The 25,715-nt window shown below is 37.9% G+C and overlaps 1 protein-coding gene across 11 annotated transcripts in view; it reads right to left on the bottom strand.

The window, feature by feature from the left end:
- Positions 1-25,715, bottom strand: part of FRY (FRY microtubule binding protein) — a 235,033-nt gene that overhangs the window by 81,655 nt on the left and 127,663 nt on the right. For all 11 annotated transcript variants that reach the window (XM_065051450.1, XM_065051454.1, XM_065051440.1 and 8 more), the window contains 12 exons: positions 24,098-24,190; positions 23,905-24,003; positions 21,875-21,976; positions 17,376-17,479; positions 16,781-16,889; positions 15,757-15,843; positions 13,827-13,998; positions 12,511-12,643; positions 8,332-8,439; positions 3,966-4,221; positions 2,113-2,295; positions 1,147-1,233 (listed from right to left, as the gene is read on the bottom strand). In XM_065051450.1, coding sequence (XP_064907522.1) covers positions 1,147-1,233; positions 2,113-2,295; positions 3,966-4,221; positions 8,332-8,439; positions 12,511-12,643; positions 13,827-13,998; positions 15,757-15,843; positions 16,781-16,889; positions 17,376-17,479; positions 21,875-21,976; positions 23,905-24,003; positions 24,098-24,190 — 1,533 coding nt within the window. The remainder of the gene's footprint in view (positions 1-1,146; positions 1,234-2,112; positions 2,296-3,965; positions 4,222-8,331; positions 8,440-12,510; positions 12,644-13,826; positions 13,999-15,756; positions 15,844-16,780; positions 16,890-17,375; positions 17,480-21,874; positions 21,977-23,904; positions 24,004-24,097; positions 24,191-25,715) is intronic.

Below are 25,715 nucleotides of genomic sequence, written 5' to 3'. Positions count from 1 at the left end.
CAAACCATTTCTCCACTGTAATTTAAATTTTGTCTCAAGAAAACAACCTTGTGGAATGAAAATTTAAACCATATGTATTTTGGCATCCTTGTTATTTGCTTATCAGACCTCAAACAGGATGTAACTGTTGCCTGCATCTCACATCCACTGTTACAAAAGTAATCACTGAATTACCACTCTCTGCTGTACTTGTCAGAAATGAGGCACGCAGCCAACACATTTGCTTTGCTATATCATTAATGCGTAGAATTAAAGCACAAAATCCAAACCTTCGCCTATAGAAACTGCAACATCCAAGACCAGGTGCTGTTATTTCAGCTGAATTTCCTAATTTCTGGGTTACAATCCAAATGTCTCTTGCTTGCTCAGTTTCTGATCCTGTAACTTTCCTGTTTTCAGCTGCACGATGGCCCAACTTCATCAGTTCAATGTCCTTTTCCTACCCCAGGAAAGGGCTCTTGTGGCAAGGAACAATTGTTGCTTTAAACTTCATCAGGCTGAAAAGTGCCCAGAACTGATAGTTTCTGCTCTCTGGACATAGGCACTAATCTCTAAAATCTATGCAAAACAAGCTGCCATAAGGAACAGTTCTGCTGATGCTTTTCCATTCAAAATGCTTCCTGCATCTCCGCTTCTTCTGGTGGCATGTTGGACACACCAGGCCCATGAGAGAGCAAAAGCAGAGATCCACCTCAGCTGTGAATTAATCTAGATCTTAGGCTTACGTTTGCAGATGGGACCAAATCTGAGCGTGCAAGGGATCTAAAGCGTATTCCCTTCCGGAACAGATGACAGCAGCGAGTGACTTCCAAGTGCCTCAAGCACTTGGTGATGCTGGAAATTACTTTCTCAGTAGTTCTTTTGGATGCAGGTCACAAGTCCAGAATCCAGGTAGTTTTGATCATAAATTTTGTTATAATTTTTTTCTTATATGTAATATCTTTTACATCCATAATATGACTATTTTCATGGAACAGATTGTGTGGGACATTGTGGAGCCGTGGAGCTCTTGGGTAGATGGCTGCAGTCTTGAGGCTGTATAATTTATTTGATTTCTAGAAGCTTTATTTTTAGTTTTTCATGTCTGATATTTGTTATGTCTATGCACTACATAAATTCTAGCAGTAACAGTAAAGTAATACTTACTGAATCTGAAACAGCCACATGAATAAAACTTTCAAGAATAGAAGAACTCAGTTGATCCATTACATCAATCATAGGCCTGTCATCATCCTGCATGATGCAAAGAACACAAGTTTACTGCTATCCTGACCAAATTATTTCCCTTTTAATTTTATTTTTTTTTTGAACATGAAATAGAACCACCTAAAAATGATGACATGAATCTAAAATGGTTTAAAAAATCATTGGTATCGATAGGTGCATTTTGTCATTTTCTTATTAACCTCAGAACCAAGTCCAGGCTGTGGTTTGAAATGAAGTTTATTTGTGGCTACAGCTCACTGCTTACCGAACAAAAGCACGTATCAGAAAATCCCAAGTGCCTTTGGATAGTTGATATCAAAAGACTGAAAAATTAGCTTACTGTTTATTAAAGCATTCCTTTGTCATGAGCACACATATTTGTATTCTTAGGCATTTGGATGGCTCACTGAGCTGTGACCACCAACACACATCATGACTCTCTATATTTCTACATCCATAAAAAAGGCTTAGACGTCTTTACTATACAAGGGAAATGTATGTGAATAATCTTAGATTAGTCTTTATGCTGTATTTTTTTACAAAATGGTATGCTACAGGAATGAGTTTAATTTCCAATATAAACTTATAATCCTGACAATACAAAAATGATCCATGCAGTAAAAAAGGGGTTTACAGTGTCTTTTACATTCACAACACGCCATGAGAAAATATTAAGTTGTAGTATGTTTCTCTTCAAATTCCTGTAGGGCACATGTTATTAATGTTACATTGTTGAGTATACAGAAAGGTTTGCAGTGTTAAGGCAAATAGAAATGGTCAGCTCAGTGCATACTAAGTGCATGCCTGTTACAGCACAGCAATTATGTTAAAAGCAACTGTAATAGCAGTTTTGAGGTTTATCTTTGGAAACTTTTAACTCAAAGTTCCAGAAAAGGAAAATCATACCTCTGCCTGGCCAAGGGCCAGGAATAAAGCACGGATCTCTCTGAGGATTAAAACCGCCAGTTTACGTGTAGCGACCTGGAAACTACACAGCAGAACCAGTGCAAATCCTTCAACTGCATGTAGTACATTAGAATAGGGGCTTCTTTCAGACTGTATCCTGTGGCTGGATCCATTTGGTATCAACTGTAGAACAGTGCAAGGTGGGAAATGAATGATAGTGTTTGAAAACCAGGTCTCCAAGGAATATTATATTTAACTAGGACATACAAAAAGCCAAAATCCAGAGGCCATATAAATGCTGTTGTAGGAAAAGAAGGAATTAGGATTTTAGGCCTATATCAGTGTTATAAGCTGTGCTGCTAAGGCTGAAAGTCTCAGCTTTTCCCCTGTATAGCCCTTACCCAGAACCACGAGCGTGGTTACCTTATGCTTGCTTTGTACCTTTAGTTAAGACATTGATAAATGCTATTCTTAGGTTTGCTGATCTCCATGCTAGACTGATGAACTATAGATAACAAATGAGACAGGTAGAACTTCAGACAAAGCTAGCCCTGCAACCCGATGACCTTTCGTTCGGTACTTGCCGAGAAAGAAGAAGTAGAACCCGCAGACCACTGGAACGGAAGGAACCTGAGGACATCATGAATACTTAGAAAATCCTACTGGACAGTGATAAATTTCGCTTAGTTGCATAATACCTGTTAGAACCCTATATATAGACCAGTTATACTGCTGTATGATTGTCACTCTCTGAGGAGGTGACCCAATGCTGCTGTTCCTGCGAATCTTCTGCAATAAATACTGCTCAGAGTAACCCACAAGAGTTCAAGTCTCTGTCCAGCGCCACCTACAACTACCTTTTTCAAATGCTGAAGTAGCAGACTAACCACATTCCCTCAGACAACCAGGTTTTATTGCTTTAAGTTACCTTGTTCCACAAAACCAATCTATGAGCAGAGTCCTTTGGCCAAACCCCTCCCTCTAATTTGCAATTCGACTACCTGCTTTCTTCCATCTTCACTAAAATAAAGAATGGATAAGTCAGACTATGAAGACTTCACACTTCTTCTACTCCAGATAGCAGGTCCTTTTTTGATCCTGTAGCAGGCAACGCCTTATCCTTGTGGCTAGCCTCTTGAACCTGACTCCATCAGTAAAGTCTAACAATATTTACCAAAAAGTATGTGAGGATTTATCTTTTCTACATTTTTGTAATACTATTATTACCTATTAATTAAATTCCTCTGTGATATAAAGCCAAAATCATGCTTGCCCAAAGGAAAACATTTCCAATGTGACTGGGTTAGGAGATAAGAAGGCTGAAAATCATCTCTCATAATGAAAATATCTGTGGGACAGGGCAGATGGGAGGCGCAGGAGCGAAGCTGTTCAGTTGCCAGGAATGTTGTAACACACGGAGACAGCAGGCTGCAGAGACAATAGGGTTCTCTTATGTTTTTGAATCAACCAAATGGAATGGCTGTGAGAAGGGAAGATCCACTTCACTCTTCTCAGTGTTCCCACTAGCATTATCAATCAGTTTCAGTCCTGGGAAAACGTCCTTCTGCCACATCTACATACACATATTTCATGTTACGCGCTTTTGTTGATGTGCATATTTCAGTTTGACATGCATTCTCTTATGTTGCTCAACAACAGTAACATCTGCTGTATTACACAAGAACATAGCTGTCCTCAAAAGACAGCTGAACTAATAACCTTAAAAAACCTTGCATGATGAATTCTTCTCAGGTGAGTAAATACAAAATACATAAACCACAGCAAGACCAAGGAATATAATTTCTGCCTTCAATGAGTATAAATGTTAGGACACAGATCTCTTGATTTCATACCTCTGCAGATCTGGCTTTTGCCTGTTCAGAAGCTTTTCCCGGAGTATGTATTACAAGCTTCCATTGTGTAAGCAACTGTAGCAGCAATTTCAGTGAAGTATCAAGAAGAGTATGATGCATATCATTCACTTCACGAAGCAGAAAATTAGTAAAACCAAAGAGTACATCCTCTCGCCAGTCAACAAAGTCAACAAGTAGACCCTGAAGAGAATTCTGTGCAATGTGTCGAAGTTCATCATCCATATGGATAGATAACCTGTAAGTAAAAGTATATGTTAGGTAATAAACATATAAGGAGAGTTTATTATGTTAAGGAGCATATGTTCCTCCGTAACTTGGCACTGATGGAAAATTCCCAATGACAATGATGTGTATCAGGGTTTCATTATTACTGACCACAATTAACATCCTTAACCTGTTTTTATACGGTAATCCTTGCTACAGCAGTGCCTGAACACATTAATAGATCCAAAAGAACTTTTTGTTCCACTCCTAAAAGACAGTCTATTTAAAGTACATCATTTGGTAACTTTGCTGTCTCTCTGAACCAAGTACACTGTTATATACGCTTATAAAATAACTTCTACATAGTTATGATAAAAAAGGCTTACAGGTAAATACATAATTTCGTAATTTATGTATTTATTTTTTTTCTTTCAATATAAAACCCCCAAATCTCATGATACCTTAGCTGCTTAACAGTTAAAGTGAATCTTTAGCCAAAAAGCAAAACACAGTTATTGAGATAAAATCTTCAAAAGAAGTAAAAAGAAGCATTTGAATTAAAAAACTCCTTCATGTTTTAAACAACTTAGTACAGGGGAATGGGAAAAACAGTCTCAGAACCTCCCATACTTTTAAAAACATATTGCACACTCCCAAAGTCCTGAAAGATGGTGCAATTTTAGATCCCATTTTCAAATCTTATTTCCTTCTGTATTTGCACTGCGTTGAAGTTCTTTTCAACATAAAAATTCGACGTAGTTTCTTTTGACACAAAATTTATCAAACCACGTCTATGTTGGTAGCTTGGCAGAATGAAGTAAATTCAGATCACTGTGTTCTGCAATTTTTGGTTCATTGCCTTTATGATACGTTTTGTTTTTATTACTCATGAGACTGCAATTTTCTGTAGTGTGTTAGAACTTATTTTCAAAGCATTTTATCTACATTTAATCTACATAGTTGAAAACGAGGCCTCATTATAAAGAAATGCAGAGAAGGCTATGAACGAAAAGCTAAATAGCCAAATGGAGTGGAACCAAATTCCATTCCGTTGGAAGTGTATGATCAGATGTGGCTCATAATGAATTTGGTTCATTATAGCTGCCTAACTGGGAGGCAGGGGACACCTCAATTAAGTCAAAGGAAAGCGATTGTCGTGGTGAAGACGACTCCAAAAATAACTGTTACGCTTTAATAACCATGTGACTTTCTACATAAATTTGGAAACACGGTATTTTGTTGTGCTAAGAAAGGACCATTTTTGTCTCCTCTCTGGAACGCCAAAACCAGGAAAATAAGCAAAACCCCCGGTACTATGATTAAGTCATCCATGAAATGACTTTCACAATGACACAAAGTAATAACTGAAAAGAGGATACAAAAGACATACATCTCTAAGCCCAAGTCACTGCGCAATGGCATTATCAAACGAGATGAAATCCCAGTTGAGCGTAAGAATCCACCTGTGTATTACCATGATATGATGGGCAGCTTGAGGAAGCAAGTACATGTTTGGTTTTTTGCACTTGTTCCAGTTAAATTTAAGACCTACTTGGGAATTTTTAATGAATGGTTTCACTGGGCAGTGAAAGGGCAAAGGGTGCAGTATACACTTGACATCTGCTTTATGGCTTATAATTTCAATACAGCTGTCCTGGAAGAAAGTCTAGCTGCTGAGTCACAGACTCCTTCTGGAAACTGCCAAAAAGACACATCTGTCATGAGGATGAAAAATTCAAACCAAACTGTGAGTAAAAGAACCCATTAACCCAAATATGTTATTTTATCTTTAGTGAAAATAAAATATTCAACAGCTTTCCATCCCAACAACATTCCCACACAAATCCCTGGCAGAACAGCTTCTTGACTTCTTTTCAAAACCAGAGAGGAGCTGGAACATCACCTCTTCAATGTTTTTCATCTTTGTGTTGATTTTAGTCTCTGACCCAGCAAAGACACAATACTGTAATGCAGTGTTCCCTAGAACAGCAAATACTTACCTCATGGGACTACTTTTGCATAAATGGAAGAAGTAGTCAATCTGGACCCAAGTAAACATGGCACAGTCTAGAGAATGTAGAAGTAGCTCTGGTGCTGGGATAGTCTGAAGACTTCGAGTAGGCCAGGCATTAAGTCCTTCAACAGTTTATTACTTTCTTCTCTGAAGATACATTGTTGCAAACCCTTTTCAGTCCATGCTGTCCCAAGCTACACAGACCTAATTCTTTCAATCCACTGATCTTTCTTTCCCTTGTTTTCTGGTCAGTCTGTTCATCAACTGCAATGCCCCATCTTGAACATGGTTCTCCAAAACAGGCATCCTTGATACTGACTAAGTCAGAATAACTTTTTCAAAAATCTTTTAGACTGATTTCCATTTATACATGTAAATAAGGTTTGTCTTTTCATAGGAACATCACTTTTTTGTGTGCGTTCAACACATTATTTCAACACCACGCTACACATCTCCTGAACCATGATCTGCCCATTAACTGCTTTCCAACCTATTATGCATCCACTTACTTTTATGTAAATTTTATTTGCTTAGACTTGAGAATCTAGTTTAGAATGGTATCCACGTCTCAAAGAGTCTGTAGCATAAGTGTAGGAGGTGAGAACAGCTTCCCAGAGGTCCCTTTGTTGGGGAAAGCCTGGGCATGTAATTGCTTCTGAAGCTGCTCTAGAGATGCTGTCCTCAGCTCCTCTTGATGTCTCACTTCTCACAGTCAGAGTCACATAACCCAGCACACCTACTGCTTGCATTGTTCCAGCATAGAAATTACCCGAGAAATGCTTGCAAACTTGATGCAGCTAAGGAATCACACTGACCTTTTCTGCATGAAGTCTGATGACAGCATAAAGATAGACCAGTGGTTATATTGATAGTTGTGAGACATAAGGAGAGAAGCACCAGTTTGTGAAGAAATACGCATTAGTTTCCAAACTTTCTTAAGAGTAGTGATGGGACTGACCTGGACAACACTCTGTGATTGAAGAGCTGTGACCAGAATGGATATGTGCTTTCTACCAGCTCAGTTAAGGCCACTACATAGGATACAAAGCTAGCTAAAATACTGAATTAAAGGAAAACATGTCCTTTTGCATTTTCCTTATGCAGAATTGATGTTATTATTTAATATGGTATCTGTATAATTTGATAATGCAAAGACTTAAAACAAGCCACAAGTGACTGATAGCAGAGGATGTAACCACAACAAAATCAAGCTGGCCATGCACCACAGTATGCCTCCCTTGGCTACACTTTTGGTTTGTTTGGGTGTCTGCAGAATTAATTGTTTCACTGTTTTAGCAGATCACTGGGAGTTGGGTGTTCACAGAGCAAAAAAACCTGCTGTTGCTGTAACCCTCTGACTCCCACACCTGCCATTCTTCTCAGATGTTTCACAAGCAAGAACAGAGTGGTCAAGACTGCTTTGTCACAGTTACCTGAGAGCAACACACTGACAGGGCACTGTGGCTTGACTGACCACCATAATCCACTCACATCAATAACGCACACGGGAACTGAACTGTAACAGACTTTCCTGTACTGACCAGTACGCTTTATCATAATTATTTGCAGTAAGTCACTGATCTGACATCCTGAAACCTAAGCAGTTGTAGCAGTTGTTTTCTCCAGTGAAGTGAAGTCTACCTGGATAAATTTAAATTTAAACTTATCCTTTTCTTTTTATAAATTTTAAAATATTTGGAAATACAGCTTATTTAGCACAAAAGGCATTTGGGAATTATAAATCAAAACTAAACAGGTATCTACACACGTTTGCACTACATAGAAGATGTTCTTTTCCATTAATTAAAATGTTGTCATGGTTAAAAAAGGCATTAAATGGTGAATATCATGAAGAATGGTGAATATCACGAAGAACAGTGTATCATGTAACCTACATACTGATGGAAGGGAGTTCTGGATGACGTTATCTACTCTCTTATAAAATTATGAGTCTATAATATAAACATAATGCCTGTAAAAAGATGCTGGGACCTCTGTGTCTTATCCATCAATATCAGATTACTTCTTATAAGCACATAGTTTTGTTTAAGAAATGGTTACGCATCCTGTGGCTCAGTTTTTCATTCTTTTCCCCTTGAGAAGTCATTTAATGCTCAAACAGCTTACCTTGACAGCAAGTCGATCAACTCAAGTTTTGACATTCCGTCGGGAAGCAATCGAGGAATAGCAGCAACACATGTTCTGAACAAATCAATTTTCGGTTTTCTTTCACCACTGAAAAATTAAAACAGAATTTTGATTAAGCTGAACAAGTAACTGTGTTAAATGAACCACCTACAGTTTTTCAGAATAGGGCTGGACATAATGGAGTGCCAGAGGCCTAGTAAGAACATCAGCACAAAAAGCTAGACCCTATAAATGAAATAAAAAGGAAACATGAATAAATGCATTGTAACTACTCGGTACTTGAAAAATCAATTATTACTGACTCATTTGTTTCTCTCTGAGAGGAATGGGCAAATGTATCAAGATGGAATTATAATGTAGGAGGCTTCCTTCATCAAGACCAGCATTTGCGTGATGCAAGCTTTGGATGAGGCAATGAGGAAAAAACTGGTGTGTCCCCCATCACACAACAGCTGTATTACACCAGTTGTGTACAGCAAATAGCAGATATGTAAGAAGCCCAAATAACAAAACTGAAGATACTGACAGTTGCCCTCAAGAGGGCACAGATCTCTGGAAATCGCACACCTCATGTTATTACACTGAAAAAGAAGATGCAGTTGTTTTCTGATTTGTTTCCAATATTTTTTTTTAAGAATGCAGATTACCTACTATTTGATGACTGAGCACAGAGGAAATAACCAAAGCATAACAGCATTTCAAACTGTATAGTCTTCCCCACAATATTACTAATTATTAGCCTGTAATGTGCTTTGGAGCAATCAAAAGATCAAGGTCCTATTTAGGGACCCTACTACACATATGCAGGGAAAGACTGTTCCTGTTTTAATGCTTCCGATTGAACTACAAAAGAATGGGGGGAAGAGACAGACACCAAGAAGGACTGTAAGCTACTAAACACCACACTGAAATTCAGTGACAAAAAGAAAATGAACCTAGTTTTCCTGCACACCAGTCCAATGCCCTGCTTATTACATTTCTCTGCCTCTCCACCCAACAGAATAAATTGCATTTGGATACCGTACTTCTGTGTTCAGTCACAGAGAAAGCCTGACTGTAATACCATCTCACAAGTCTAAAATACGATTTACAGAGTAACACTGAGCATTCACTGAAATAATGAGTAAAGGCATAAACTGACACTAGGCTTATTTAATTTGAAGAGTAAAGACAGAGTTTTAGTGAATGCCATTATTTCTCTTAACACTCTATACACTTATCAGCTTGGATATGGATTACATTAATAAAATAATATGATTACATAATTTTAATCTACTGACTTAAATTTTACCATGAGGGGAAAGTATTTTCACAATGAATTCTCTCTATCTCATTGTACCTGTATCCTAGCAGACAGAACTTGAAAGAAGGTGTCAGCAATTGGCTTGAAAAACAGTAAAATACAACATCTTATCAGAGAACTTGGTTATAAACTTTGAACTATCATTGCTAATGGAAAGACTAGTTGCATTAATAACTATTGCAAATTACTGTAGTTTTGTAGTTGTAAACAGTATAGGGCAATCAGTAATTTTATCTGCAGGCAAGCCAGTGAGTCTTCCTTGCTGACTTGAAGTGGAAAGTGAACTTTGCAGAGATTCCTTATTACCCATTCATGGCAAGGGTAAACAGTTTGTGCATTTAAAATGGAGGCAAGTAAAATAATAGTCTGAAAGGAAACTGTTATGAAAGCAAATGAGCAATTATTTAGAAATGTAACACCTGTGGCTGTTCTGTGGCTTATCAATTGCTCAGACAACTAGCAGAAGATCCAAACCTAAAGGTTCCAGTCCCCAGCTTATCCGAGCTACCAGGCGCACCACATGAAGTGTCTGGAAAGGGGGGGGTTCACAGAGCCCTTTCCTCATCTCCAGCTGAGCCAGGATCCAAGTGGACGAGCTCTGGATGAACACACCAACAGCTGTCCTCACCTGGAAGCTCGTGTTTCCATACCAGTGGTATCAGATTTTAGTTAGGTATTGTCAGCAAAAATCTTTGAAGTACTTGCAAGAAACAGGTTTGTATGCTAGAGAAATGGATGCTCTATTCTGACAAGATGTTGAAAGTAATTACAACCAGTATTGAAATTCATATCCCAGTGGAGGATAAAAGGATGCTCCTTAGTCAGGATTTGAGTAAGACTCTTCAGAGTGGCATTTACTACTTCAACAATAAACGCTTCAAGGATCAGTCATTGAATACAGAAGCATGTCTGACACTGCCAAAGAAAATTCCAGAATCTGTATACTTTAAAATATTATGACTATTCATTGCCTAGCTACTTCCCTCTGAATATTATTTTATTTGTTATTAAAAATATCATTACGATATTCAGTTTATACAATAAAATTAACTATATGTAAATATGACAAAAGCCATAACTTTAAAATACAGATAAATTTAGTGTTCTAACTATGTATTAAAACCCATAAGAACTCAAACCAGCTACATAACTCTAGTGAAGCATGAAGTTCTGTGAATAAAATGATAAGCAATTACATAAAAACAATGTATAGACTTTTCCACTTATCATGCAAAATTAAGTTGTTAAAGGGGACATTTTAAATGCTGATAGTAACAGCTAATGATGGTTTTCATGAGTTCACATGATTTTAGATCAACAAATAATTAAGTGTCCCAGAAAGTTCTTTTCCCTGGAGGAACAAGTTAAAATGTGTTCTAATGTGTTTTTTTCTTTCAAGTGCATCTATTATGCACTTTTGGATATGCCCATTTGGATATAATGTATAACAGAAAAATACAGTAACTTACATCTCTAGATCTTCCAACTTTAAAATCTTTATGTCTGACAAAAATGACTACCAAACCATAAGACTTCCTGAAATCTAAAACTCTTTTAAGTCTATTTGTTCCCTGCCTCTAAAAATAAGCAACACTTTGGTGATGCTGAGAAACCATAGAAAAGACGTTTATAGCTAAGGTTAAGTACACTTCTTATCTAAGTGCTCAAGGTTTTACTATCCAGCTATCTCTTGGGGATAAAATGTGAGTTTCAAAACTCACTTCCTCTCTTGCAAAAGCCTGGATATCCAAAATGGTTATGAAAGATTGGAGTACTGACCAGTATACTGGGTAGTACTATAAGAAGAAAATGAAACATTATCTGACAGTAACACCGGCATATTAATGTATAAAGTAAGACAATGCTTAAGACACAAAGAGCTTGCAATCTCATCTGCAGAGTGAGTGACAGCAACAAACAAGGGCAGAGGAATGACATTAAAACATAAAGAGTATATCAGCTGTAAAAGGTAGTTGACTTTGGTCAGTCATTGCAGTCTATCTACCACTCATGGTATTTTTAGCACGTTGTCTTTTTTTTTTTTTTTGGACAATATATGGAAAAAAAAATTGAAGAGACCAATGTCCTCTTTGTTATACCTCAAACTATTTTCCAGGGGTTGTTTCTCTTCTAGTATAACTACTGTGTCCACCCCTTTCACAGGAAAGAAATGCAAGGTCTCCTTACAGCTGGGTCTCTGCAACCTCTGCTCTTTGTGTGTCAAATGATGTCTCTGTGTCTCTACAGCATACCAGATGTCCACCTCACTAGATCCCTCTCTAGGAAACTTCCCTCATTAATAATTTTGGATAAGAGTGTAAAGTGCCGCTGTTCCACACTGCTTGAGACGTACTGGTTTGATTCTGTTCCAGTTGGGTACTCCTTAAATCCAAGACTCTTATCACAAACTAACTTGGGTTTTTAATTAAGATTTGATTTTGATTACAGGCATGAATAGTAATAGGATTTTGGAAAGATAAATCACTAATAGGGATTTATAGAATTTGTTGCACTTATTTTGAAGTTCAATGATGCAAATACACCCTGGAACAGTGTACTGAGCATAGCCTGACAGGTTTTCCACTCTGGTTTTTCAACTTCTACCATCTAAATATTCATAAGGATTCACATGTGATTTTGGGTACATCGAGAGCATCGGTTCAATTCCAAACACTGCAACATGCAAAGAGGTACAGTCAACTTGTCATAAACAGTTTTTCAAAGTATATACTAACTAGGCAAAATGGTTCTGTTTCTTGCTGTTTCTCTGATGACTCATGATAGACAGAAATAGAGAAAAAGTTTTGAAATTACATCTCAATATTTTATGGAATTTACTGCTCTATAGAACTCACGTAATCATGTCTTCAGGTTCTTTGTTAAGCATCTGGATGTTGGTCAGCATCATGCACCGTCCCACTTCCTTGTCAAGATGTCTGAGAATGTTGTCCACAGCTTTTCTTACTTGAGAATAATATAATGACATACCTGCAATAATATGCATTCTTGTATAATTTGGGATATTTAAAGACACATATATTTTGGAAAAGAAAGTTTCTTAATGAAATTGTATATATTAACACTTAAAAATGTATTTTTAGCCATCTACTCTCTGGATGATTCTTTTCTTATTTGATAAAGGCAATGTAAGCTTAGGATTTCAAAATGACAGCAATTTTTTAATGGCAGAGTAAAAGGCAAAATAAAATTTAGGAATTACTTAGCTTAATCTTACATGTTATACATGGAAACTAGAAAATTCTATCATAAAATAGACAAGACATTGCTAATAAATATAAGAATTCAATAGTGCAAACATTCATTATCAAATGCACGAGGAGTAACCAAAATGAACTGAATTAGTGACAGGACTAAATACTGTATTTGTTGTACATTTCACCATCAGTGAGACTTAATTATTGCTTATATTATTGATATTACTACAATGATGAAGCAACAGCACAAGTCTTTACCACTAGTGTAGAAATAGGTAAACTTTGTTTCATTCAATAACTTTGGGTTCTTAATGAAGTGCTAACGTGAGTAGCCAAATTTGCTTTTTTGCCAGCAAAAACAGGCACCTCCAAGGCACGATACAGAAGCTCTTTTCCTATGGCACAGGATTCTCTTTCTACATTGACTTTGAAGGAAGCCCATTTACCTTAATGGTGCTTTTAACTCAAGCACTTCAGTTCAGCTTTATTTTGTACTTAAAACTTTCTGCCACTTAGAAAGTTTCATTTGCTGTGAGATACTGCAATTAAAATACGGATATCAAAGGAATATTTGCTGGTTTTCAAAGCTGGTACATTTTCTGAGCACAGACACTGCTTCTAATAAGATGAATATCCATGAATAAACACAGCTATTCAGCACTGGAAGAAGCTAATACTTAACAGCCTTTATACTTAAAACCCCAGAAGACAGGGTTGCTACCACTTGAGGAGCACCACTGAGGACTTTTCCTGAAAGTAATTAAAAAAAGAAAAGAAAGCAATATTTGTCAAACTAAACCATTATTGTAAACCATTAGAATGAACAAGAAAGTAAATGTTTACAATAAAGAAATCAATTGAACATGTAACAGTGGTAAAGTATTCTGCTCAGGTACTGAAGACTTTTTCATATTAATTCTCATCCAAGTTTCTGTATTACCCATTCTCTCACTGACCTATCATTTTAGCTTCCTCCTCTGTAAGAGTTTTGCTCAAATACGTTTTCTTCACTCTGAGAGTGTTTCCAGAGGGAAGGACAGCTCCAGTCACTGGCATTGGAGGTTCACCATCTTTTTGCTGCAAGCTATCAGCAATTACCAGGAAAGCTCTCAGGCCAATATTCATTCTCTGTAAAGTTCAAAAGGTGAGTGAGTATCATAATCAAATAATCATATTCTACTCATACTCTTCAATTGCTTTGAAAGTTTGAGGATGTACTCGCCAGCATTTTTTCTGTATCCTCACTACATGGACTAGTCTGATCTATTTTACAAAAAATGTCCACAAAATAAATTGTGAATTCCTATCTGCACTATGAGCACTGCACTCCCCTCTCAAAACTTTACTTTATTTCTACGTATTTTCGTTAGCGTATTATTTCTTTTTCTTCAGTCCAAAACACATGGATTAGACCTTGAGTTTAGCAATACATTTTAACTGGACCTTCAGATAAATGCAAATGTCCTACATGGTCATTATCAAAGAAGATCAACAACTGTCTCAAAAGGCCCCAGGGTTGACCACACTGTGTTAAAAGTCTGGAATGGTGCCCAGCGCCGAAACTGCAACATGAAAACACCAGGAAGATGAGGTTAAGTGACCTGAATGTCTTCATGGAATTCACCAGAGAAAAACTTGCAGCCCTTGCATTGCAATGACTGAAAGACCAAAATGTTTTCAATTTCCCAGGAAATCTCACAGGCTCTCCTACTTACAGTATCCCAGAGGTGCATTTATATGGATTATGGGTGGGTTTTTTTAGAGTGCTGAAGGCTACGTACATCAAAACTAGACCTATTTTTTCATTGTTTTCCGACTTACATTGTTAGAGAAACAGTAAAATTTCAGGTGTTAATTCATCAAGAAGCCAAGGACCATGTCCATGCCCTGTGAGTTTGGCTTCATGCAATGCTAATACACAACGTCCTTTGCAGGACCAGCTGCAGTGAATTCGGCAGGTGACAACCCAGAACATGGTGGGGGCTGCCTGATCAAGATTCTCTTTCATTTTTCTTTATGCTGCTGAAGAAAGACGAAAGCTGTGCTCAAAGTAAAGCTTGCTTTTCACCTCTGCTGCTTTTGACAGTAAAAAGTTTAATTTACTTCCGCAAATATTTTTTGTATCAAATATAATGAAGGTAACTCATCCGATTTTCACATTTTAGTGAACAGATATGACTGTTTAATACTGCAAGATCACTATGGACATATTTTGTAAGATGAACACTAACACTTTTAATTTTCCATGTGTTTATTCTTAATTTTCAAATTAAAAAGGTTTCAAAATTATAAGCAAATATTTTCAAGGGAATTTTTCATTATTTTACCACTGTTTTTTTTAAACATTTTTCAACTTTCTGATTGTTTTCTCCAGGGAATGCACTAGGAAGCTGACTCATGACACTAACGCTAGTGCAGCTTTACCAGAGGGGTAATACTTTATTAGAGTTTTTTCTTTTTTGTCATCCTCAGTTCTTCTTGCATCATGCACTTTTTTTCCAGTAAAACTGTTTTGAAAAACATTGAAATCGTCACGGAAAATTTATTTTTATACTAAAATAGTTTAAGGCATTGCATATAACAACAGCAAAGCAATAAGGAGATACTGTGATCAATAGTTTCATTTATCTTCTTATTTTTGTTTTATACATTTGCACTGCCTCACATTTGATAATCTTCCCTGAGGGAACATGAGATAGGCATAAACAATGTGACATTTCACAGATCAAAGTCCATAGATGTATTTTACCAATAAATAAAGTTCAAGATTTGACCTAAAAACTGGACAAAGGGGAAAGCATGCTTAGAATGTAACCAGAAAGTAAATGTATAATAGCACAATACAATATATACTAACTAAAAAAAAAATGCAGAGGCACATCATACCTCGGGGTTGAGACTGAAAGCTTTTGCTGGTTTTCCAACACAGAGGAAGTCAAAGATAATTTCTTTCATTGCAAAATCCAAACGTTCCTAAAATAGTAAAAATATTGCAAATCATTAAGCTGCTCACTTCTGCTACTTATTTTCTTTAGAGCAACAGAATGCTGAAAACCAGTTTAATCAGGATTTATTTAAATGTATGGAAAGAAAGATTTTCAGAAGCATGCAGAACATATTGTCAGGTCTAAGCTTTCAACACTGCTGTATGTTGACAAATTCAAAAATTTATAGCATTTAAATATAAAATGATCCATTTTGGAAATAAAGCTTTTAATTATTTAATTTAAACTGTGGTAATTATGGTACTAACATAGTATTTTATATAAAAGGAGCTTGTTCACAGATGGCGCAGTTCATGGAGGTTTTTAAGCATCTGTTTAATTAATTCCTATTCAAAGACTTTAAGGATGTGCTTAAGTGCTTTGCTCAATGGGAATGTTTTCTGAATTTAAGCAATAAAAGAGATCAAACTTCCAGCACTGCAGGTTAGTTGATTTTAGCAATTCCCATTTGAACTGATGAAAACTAAATGTGTCAAGTACATGCTGAGCGTGGTTTTCCTCTGACCTGCTGCTTTAAAAGCTGTGCAACTGCCTGTCCCATACAGTCAGAATTATTCGGTATCAGGATAAAATGTGGCTTACTATTTTGAACTTTACTGACAGTCAGAATCTGTCAACAAATGCATTTTCTGACTTCCTGGCAATTCCAAAAACTGACCAAAAATACATTTGAGTTGAAGTGAATATTTTTTTATTCATTTTCAGTGGAATAATGTTAATCAGAACCTGTTGTTCAAAAGAAGTATGCCCCAGCTCCATCTATAATTTTATCATTCCCTAGAAGAAAGATATTGACAATGGGGTTGCAAAAAAACAGAAAATAGAAGTATACTTGTTTGTTAATGTTTTATTAGAAAAACAAGTTATTCATTAAGTGAAAAGACATATGCCTGTTTCTCCCATACCTGTGCAATAAACTGTATTATCTTCACAAAGATGTTTAGAGGCATATCTCTTGGCACAACACCACGGGACCCTTTTGGGAAAAGTGTTGTGACAATAGTAATAAGTCGACTGTAAAAGAAGGAAAAAAGCATTAGAGATTTCTGGACCTTGCAGACATTCACCTACCATGGAACTTAAGTTAGAAATCCTACCCCATTTAGAAAGACTAGAATATATTTCTTTTGAAATGAAAATGTAATGGGGTATCTTGTTCTGACCCACTGCTACCAATTAAATGTGATTATTTTATTTCATTACTAAAAGTAATAATAAACAATCAACGACATGCCACTACAAAAATATTTCTAAATCTAACCAGGCAAAGACTGAGTTTTATTTCTTTCAAAAGCAGAATCACTTTATACAGTAATTTTAATAGGTGGGAGAATAACTGATGGTGCCACAAAAGGGAATACTTCGTTGTGCACAACCGAGTTTTTTATTTCACAACAGGAATACGATCAATTCAAAGGAGTTCAAGAGAACTATATAACCTCTTCACTGGCAGCATCCACGCTACAAGGCCTGATTATCATTACAAATACAGCATCTTACCTTTGGGTAGCTGTGTTGCTTTCACATTTAATTCTGATCATGTAAACCCACAGTAGTCTGTACAGAGATTCCAGTGCAACTCGAGCCATTTTTGGGTCCTTATTCTAGATAATTATAAAATGTAAGAATAAACTTCAGGTACAAATTAGAAAGTAAGTTCTGCACTTAACAGATGTCAAGGTTCAGAGTTTTCATAATGACACTACAAAAGATACAACCTCCATGGCCAGTGCACCACTCCTATGGCAGCAAGACGCTTAATGCATCTGACCCACCTCCCCTTATGTTCCTTAAGTCATGGAAAAACCCAAGGATCAGGTTAGTTAAATTAGATACATGTTACAATTTAAATCCTTTATTTGAAAACCACCTCAATTTGACTCTGAAAAGAAGACCTAATCTTCAGTTTATTACATCAATTCAAAAGCTGCTGCCCTATGGAGGAGACCTGGTACAAAGAACACAACAGATAAATAAATGTACTGCACATACTCAAAAGTGAAAGGACAAAAATCTGTGGATGCTTAGGTTGGTCTGATTAACATGGCACCTGGGATCAGCTGGACTGAATTGGATTATCTGTCTCAATTGTTGTTTATTTTTAGAAACTTTTGAACTAGTACAAGATTGTCTTTGGGTCTCTGATGATATTCAGATTTCTGTTTCTGTGGTAGTTTTAGGGGTTTTCCGAGGAGGGTGCAAGTATATGCAGTCCAACCAGATGGTATACCATGTGTTGGGCTATCCTCTGGGTTAAACTTCAAAGGAGCCCAGCACACTTTGACCTGAGGTAAGATTTGCCTGACCCACAGTGTGAATCTCCATGGCAAAGAGCAGAATTTTTGTCTGCAAACAAATGCTGAGTCACAGATCAAAGACAGTGGTTTGATCAAAGAAACTGCAACCAATGCCATCAATAACTTTTGAATGTTTATCAAGCCAGGTCCTGCAAAATGGAAGGAAGACAACCTGGCAATGATATGGGATATGGCTCCAACATGCCATCTGTCACAAGCCTAGGAATATGAACGCCTCCTTGGGTTGCAATTTCCATTTAACTCCTTGACAACACATTTTATGCAATAAAGCTTTATATGGAACAGATAATCGCAAATCCTTTTCAAAGAATCACAGAATCATTTTGGTTGAAAGACACTCTCAGGATCATCAGGTCCTACCATCAACCCAACACTGGCACTAAATCATATCCCTATTTTTGTTTCTTACAGCAGAATACAATGGTTGAAGCACGTGATTAGAATAAGTAGTAAAAGGAATAACGAAGTTTAAGTGGTCTATTAATCTTTGCAAGATTTAAAAACAATAACATTTGTTACAATCAATTTGTTTAATAACCTGTTTACTTTCAACCCATTTTTCATCAGGTGTCACCCTTATAAATTGCAGTCCTACGAATCTGAATTCTTCAACAGCTGATGGAGTACCTTTATCAACATTTATTCTCACTCCAAAGCTTTCAAGAAAACATCAGACACTGTGGCTAAGTTACGGTAACAAGAGCTTGTGTGGCAGAGGAGGAAATCATCCCTATAAGCAAAAGTCCAGATATTACAGTGGTGAGATAGTTCAGCTGTGAACACAGTTAAGATGAGATGGAGGAGAAAAGGGCTGAGACAGATACCATTGAAGCTTTCCAAAAACATAATAGTACACTAGTTTTCCATGAGAAACAGCAAACTGCATAGTAGAAGCAGGATTGAAAAGAAGATGATAAAAAGCCTGAGAAACATCCATGGAAATCATGGGCACGTCCATGGGCAAGATCCGTGCAAGTGCATGGTGGCTGGGTCCCCAGTACTCTGAGAAGCACATAGTGTGTCTCCCTTTGGAAAAATGAGAGAAGTCCACCTCCAATTGAGTCTCTTTACTATTTTGAGGGTTTTTGTCAACAAGAAAAACCCAGCCAGCAATCCTATTAGGACAAGGAGTATTTGGCCTAATGTATCTGATATCTTCACTTTCCCAGCAGAAGGTGTTGGCACTGAACGTACTTCCTCTGCTACTGCTGACAGTGCCAAATTTGTTGAAGTCGATGTGGGCCTTTCAAACATGGGAGAAGTCAGCAACAGAACTCTGCCAGGATCTGCTCTGTTTCTTGATTGAAAACCACTGCTGGCATTTATCTGTTGTTGTTGCTCTTCTAGAAATTTCTTTTTCAATGCCTTGGCCTCTTCTTCTGTGATTGGTGGGGGAGCAACCGGACTGCCAGGAGTGAGGCCCATTTTCTTTAATTCCTCCATTTCTGTTTTCCAATAACAAGGCGTTAGGTCCGGCCCATTCGGGCCGAAGGGATATTGTGCTGGTACCCATGGATTCATTCCTGAGACAGGCATTGTTTGACCCATTCTTTGTAAACTAAGTTCTGCACCCTCAGTTCAAGTTGTACTGGAGCTTTCACCTTGTCACATGTTGTTTGGAGACAAGGAACTGTTGCTTCCACTGGAAAAATCTGCCTCTAAATGAAACATAGTGCTTTGACTCTCTGCTATATAGACTTCCTGCCTTGAACAGTTTTTTTAAAGAAAGTTTAGTTAATGATAAATGTTCCATTTCAAACCCAGGAGACTTATTAACTTTTTCATCTCTTTCAACAGGATAGTATGAAGTGCCCTTTGCCAAGAATTTAGCCAAAGTAAAATATTTCCATGTCCTAGCAGGAGCCTCCTTTATTAATTCAAGAGAATAGTTTGTTTCTGTAAGATCAGAGATTAGCCAGTTTATATTAAAATCAGAGGTATTACTAGAATATAAACCTTTTAGCTTTCTCAGCATATGCTTGACCTTAATGGTTTTGGGAAGGAGATTGTGCTCTATGGGGTGTGCACGCCCTGAGAAACCCGATCCATTTTGTGGTTCATGGGAGCCCACACAAGATCATGAAGTCCCATAATCGGTCCTGGTGTGCACAATTCTCCTTCTAACTGAAGGATTTTCCCTTCTTGGTCATCCAGCTCTTCTTCCAGCTGCATGAGTTTGTGTTGGGCTTTGAGGTGCCAGTCTGACTGCTGAAGCGATTGCTTTGATGGTTGGGTCATCTCCTCCTCTGTACTGAGAAGGAATGGCCAACCACATTCTTCATTTAACCACATATTCAGCTACCGTACCTTGCCCCCAGACTAAAGATGGAATGTTCCACCAGATTAATCTATGGGCCCTATGAATCAAAGCATACATCAACAAATTAGAGACGGCAAGCTGAATTCCAATTTCATTTTCAATTGGTAAGGTAGGAGGAACTTTACTTATATTTTCTCTAATGGTTTTGAATAGTTTGTCAGGATTTCCCCAACTTTCATGAAAATCTATATTCCCAGCTGGGTCCTCAAAGATCTTACACCTGTAGACGGCTTTTCTAAAGCTTGCATAACCTCATAACAGTCCATAAAATCAACTGCAATAACAACATGTTTATTTTCTGAATCTCTTTGCAAATAAGGTTCTAATCTATATTCAGCAAAAGCAAGTAATTCAGGCACAGGTGGAACATTTAAAGAACAATGAACATTTTGAAGAACTATTTTAACAGTAGGATCTGTAAGAAGAGAGTCAATACAAATTGTTTCATTGAGACAAAGTACAACAAGAAAGCAACAGCAATAGAGGATGTCACATATTCCTTGTTGATAAGCTTGGGAACTGAACTTTCGGAGAACAGGTTCCTTCCAAAGTTTGTCCCTGAGCTGAGAAAGTGGTTGCATGTTCTACCTGTGCTGTTTGCAGAAGACTCATGACCACTGGTTCTTCCAGCGGCAGTTCAGAGGCCCTTCATTTGAGCTGATCGCTTCACTGCACTTCTCACATTGGCCTTTTCAGGTGGGCACAGGACCATCCTTTCTTATGGATCCACTTTAAGCGTGGAATGGGACATTGCACAAGTAAAAGAAACACGGAGGAGCAGTAATGATAACAGCACACGTGTACTCAACAATATGTGCCGGCCAGGAACCACAGCAGATTGCGATGGACAGTCAGTCTTAAACTTCAAAGATCTAACAAATGGTAAATTAATGAGAATGGATACATGAAGGAAACAAAATAGTTTAGGCTTTTTAAATGCAACTTAACAGCGTAAAACAGGCAATGGAATCAGTGTCCTGCAACTAGTTCCATTCTCATAAAGTAATAACAAATGCTTTGTTTGAGAATGCGTTTGTGAAAAAAAGCAAGTTAACATTGGGTCAGTGTTGGTGTGTCATTCAAGCTAACAACTTTCATCAATAATCTTGCCTGTTTCACAGCTGTTTGACTCAGGTTTGGTTTAAGTTAGAGAAACACTAGAAAGTCAAACTAGGTGCAAGAATATTTTTTTTAATTGGAAAAGAATCTGCACAGCTAAAGAATTTTTACTGTTGGGAATAAAATTAGGTATGGAATCAGATAATAGCAATAATCTAGCACATCTACCTAAAACTGATTTCCAAGAGATCAGTAGTGCATATTCAAGCTCTAATACAATATTACAACCAGAAAATACTAACCTTGAGATTGGATAGGCAGTTGTTGAGGAAAACATGCCATCTGTTTAAGAAGAACTGCTTCTGACTGACACAAAGCAGGCATGTTACCAAAGGGTACAAAGCCTAAACAAGAAATGAGTGTCAATACCACATTATTTGCATGTCTACACAACATAAAAGTAACTTAACAGAGCTACTGTAAACTTAAAGCTCTAACTCCTCCATTTTTTGCAATACGTTAGCCAACATAAACACATTCTGAAATAGTACAATTTAAAATGAACCCTTCTTTAAAGCTATTACAGGTATGTTTTACGTATGAACTAAAACCAACCAAAGGCCTACTTATAGCAGTATAATAAATCCAAAGATGGGCCACAATATTGCAGATTCACAGGGCTAATTTCTGTCAGTTAACTGAGAAATGATAGCATGGAAATAACCAAACTTTATATAATAACATCAGGAACCACAGAAATCATAGGGATTTGTGAATGCTCAGATGTCTGTTACTCCTCAAATTCTGCAGTCACAATATTTACTGAGAGACATGTCAAACACCCTAAAGGATTGTGTTAAAATACAGGCAATGCCTGGATCTGCTGGTAGTTACATCTTGCAAAGTAAAAAATAAAAAGAAGGCAGAATATAGAAGTTCAAGTACTGGAATCTGGACTAGCTCAGACAATGTACTTTTAGACAGAAAACAAGGCAAGACGAGTGTCCCTATCCTGCCTGGACAGCGAGTGCACAGGTTCACAAAACACTGGTCTTGGAAAAGAAGGTCCTGTTCAGTCTCTAAAGAGTGTGCTTTCTTACCGGGAGCCTGAAAATATGCACTGCAGCTATTTCTGCCAACTGTTTGCCTTTCCCCTCCTCCTCCTCCTCGCAATGTTTGTATTTCTAATCACACTCTCCCAAGAATCTATTCTATTTTGTCACTTTTAACTATGTAGCCTCCAGTGTGGTATGTGTAGACAAGCAATCAAATGCTAAGCCCCAGCTGTGCAATCCTTTCTCAGGCACGTAGTATTGACTTTGGCAAATGCAGCCACCAGTTTGGGGAACTTCTATCTCGTGTAAAAACTGCACAGCAAAGCTCGTACCCTGCTGCCATTTCAACCATGTTTTATTAACTCGGCAGGGTGGAACAGAGCCACACAAACACAAGCAGAGGGAAATCAGAAATACATCTCGAGTGTCCCACTAATTCAAACTGGATCAGGCCTGTGCTCCAGGGGATGGTCGCACTCTGCCCTGGGAGCGGTGTGAGGGTGGCAGCGAGCGCAATGCCCTCCTGCAGCCCTCCCAGCAGATTCACTTGTGCCAGTGACCAGCATCTGCTGGGAGCACTGAGAACAGGGAAGTCTTTTGACTTTCCCATAGAATGAAGGAGGGCGAATGACAACTTTCTTTACTAAAAAGGTCCAAGACTTCCAAACGGATCAGCAAACGCTGCAGCGCTGACGTGCACTGACCCAGTTGGAGAGACAGACTGCTTAGGGCAGCCAGCGTCAAACTGACTCAGATCTTCATTTAATTCAGATCAACTCGTGCTTCCAAAAATACACTGCAGTGCCACTGTTCATCTCACAAGAAAAAAATGAAATAGGGAGCTGCACAGTAGCCAAGTTACGGATTTAAAAGGGCATGTATTATAAATTTTTTTCTTCCTGCAATGTATTATTTAAGCCCCATGAAAGAATTGTTCCCACATGCCTCATTTGTTCTTGCTTGACAAGAAGTGAACTCTATTCTTTCTCCTCTCCTAATGTTTACACGTAACAAGTATGAGAAAATCTAACCATTTAATCATCACAGACCTAGAAGCTGAAAACATCTGTTTGATTCAGACTGATTCTGATCATATTCTGAATAAAATAATTATGGTTATTTTCTGCAAACACAATAACCTTGCAAATAGAAATGTATTGGTTATAAAGCCAAATGCAGAAAAAGGTTTTGCAACCAATTCTCTGAATTTCCCCAGAGTCTTGCTCAGAGATATTTCTGACAAAGAATTTTAGCCTCTGCTTCTTAGGGTTACTAACCAATGAGTGCTTCTTTCGTGAGGAAAGTTCAAGTGTTGTATCATACAGGCTTTCAACAAAGTTCCTTAGACAGGGGACATTCACTTCATTTTTAACAGCCTGCAAGAAAATTTCATGTTAATAAAAGACTGTTTCACAAGTTGTTTTATCTAATTTGAAGATATTATGCAAATAACCTGAAAAATAAACTCACAGCAGCTACAGGGACAAGAATTTCAACAAACAGTCCTGCCAGTGCATGCTTGATATCTTTGTCTTTAACTTCAAGGAAATAATGTGCACATTCCTAAAAAAAAAGAAAACAAGGAGCATAAATTATGTATCAGCTGGAATAAGTACATCTAAGTGTTTGCTGAATGCACATGAAATGCCTGATTATTATGTTGCAAATCCCACTGAAAACATTTATCTATTAACTTCTAAATCTGCATCTTGCAGCAAGCACAAAGCAGGGCTTATGTTGAGATCAAAGATCTGTTTCTCTGACCGTGATAATCCATGAACTCTCACTGATTCCAGCTGTGGACAGTGTTGTTTTGGGGATGGAAAGGGAGTTGCAGAGAGGGGCTGCCCTCCCGCCTTCCCTGTGGGCACCTTCAGGAGCAGGAGTAATAGGCCACAGGGACTGCTCTGCACCATGCTCTGGGAGGCCAGAAAAGTAACGTACTTCTCTGGTAAGACACTCAAGGCAAGCAACAATCTTACTGTAAATATTTAAAGATCAATTTCGCTGCTAGGATCCAGTGCAGATTAAGGGTCAACACAGAACCATGCTATGTGAGGGAAGAGACCTCTGTTTCAAACGACCGCAATTTCCAGCCTGCAGCTGTGGACTGAGAAAATAAAAATGTACTTTTGTCCTAACCACGCAGCGAGCTCCTGTCACACAGCTGTGCTGCTCAGGAAGTGCGGGAGAGAGACAACCATCCACCCACTCTCACGTTTCTATACAACTTCTCCGAGGATGACAAACCATGTTGCCACAGTTACTTCCTCCTCTCTGGGTCCAAGGCTCAAAAGCCACTGACGTTACAAGGATGTCCCTCATTGACCTTTCCTCCTGCACATGCGTGCAGAGCAGTTTACACTTCAGACCATGCATAATTTTTCCTGGCTGCAATGAGGATTCTACACCACATGGCTTCAGTCACTTCTGCTATGCAGCTGAGGCCCCTGTGCAAAGACAGGCTCCTTCCCGCGCTGGCTCTGCACCCTGTGCTGGAAGACGGGCTCTGCTGGAGCTCGCTCCTGGGATCAGCTCACCTGTTAAATGTGTCGTAGCTGAGGCACTGCATGCAGATACTCAAACTAACACATGGACTGGCCACAGAATTGAACTGTAAGTGTATTTCACCAAATGGAGCAAAACTAATTTTCCTACATACACAGTGCAAGTTAGGATACATTGAAGTACATATAAGAATTAATTTGGTGCTGAGATACCATAGTCATAAGCCAGGTAGAGAACACTCGCACCTGAATTTTGAGTCTGCTACACAGGAGCTTCCACTGATTCCAGTAGCAGTGAACACTGGATCCCAGCAGTGCTGTGCCATAAACATACAGTCATTCACTCGTATTAGTCATGTGCACCAAACACACACTGCTTTGATATCTTGTCAGCTCCGGATAACTTACATTAACACATACTAAGATGTGTTGATATCACGAGGCATAAGGTAAGAAGAAAAATGAGCTGTTTCTATATTGTTTAATATGTTTTAAATATGTTGTTAAATATGGTTTAAAACACATCACAAAATTCAAATAGAATGTGCTTCCTATTCAGGACTTAGAGAAATGATCCTGTG

The sequence above is a fragment of the Columba livia genome, chromosome 1 (assembly GCF_036013475.1).
Source record: "Columba livia isolate bColLiv1 breed racing homer chromosome 1, bColLiv1.pat.W.v2, whole genome shotgun sequence".
NCBI lineage: Eukaryota > Metazoa > Chordata > Aves > Columbiformes > Columbidae > Columba > Columba livia.
Note: the sequence above shows the minus strand (reverse complement) of the source record. Positions and strands in the feature narration are given on the sequence as shown.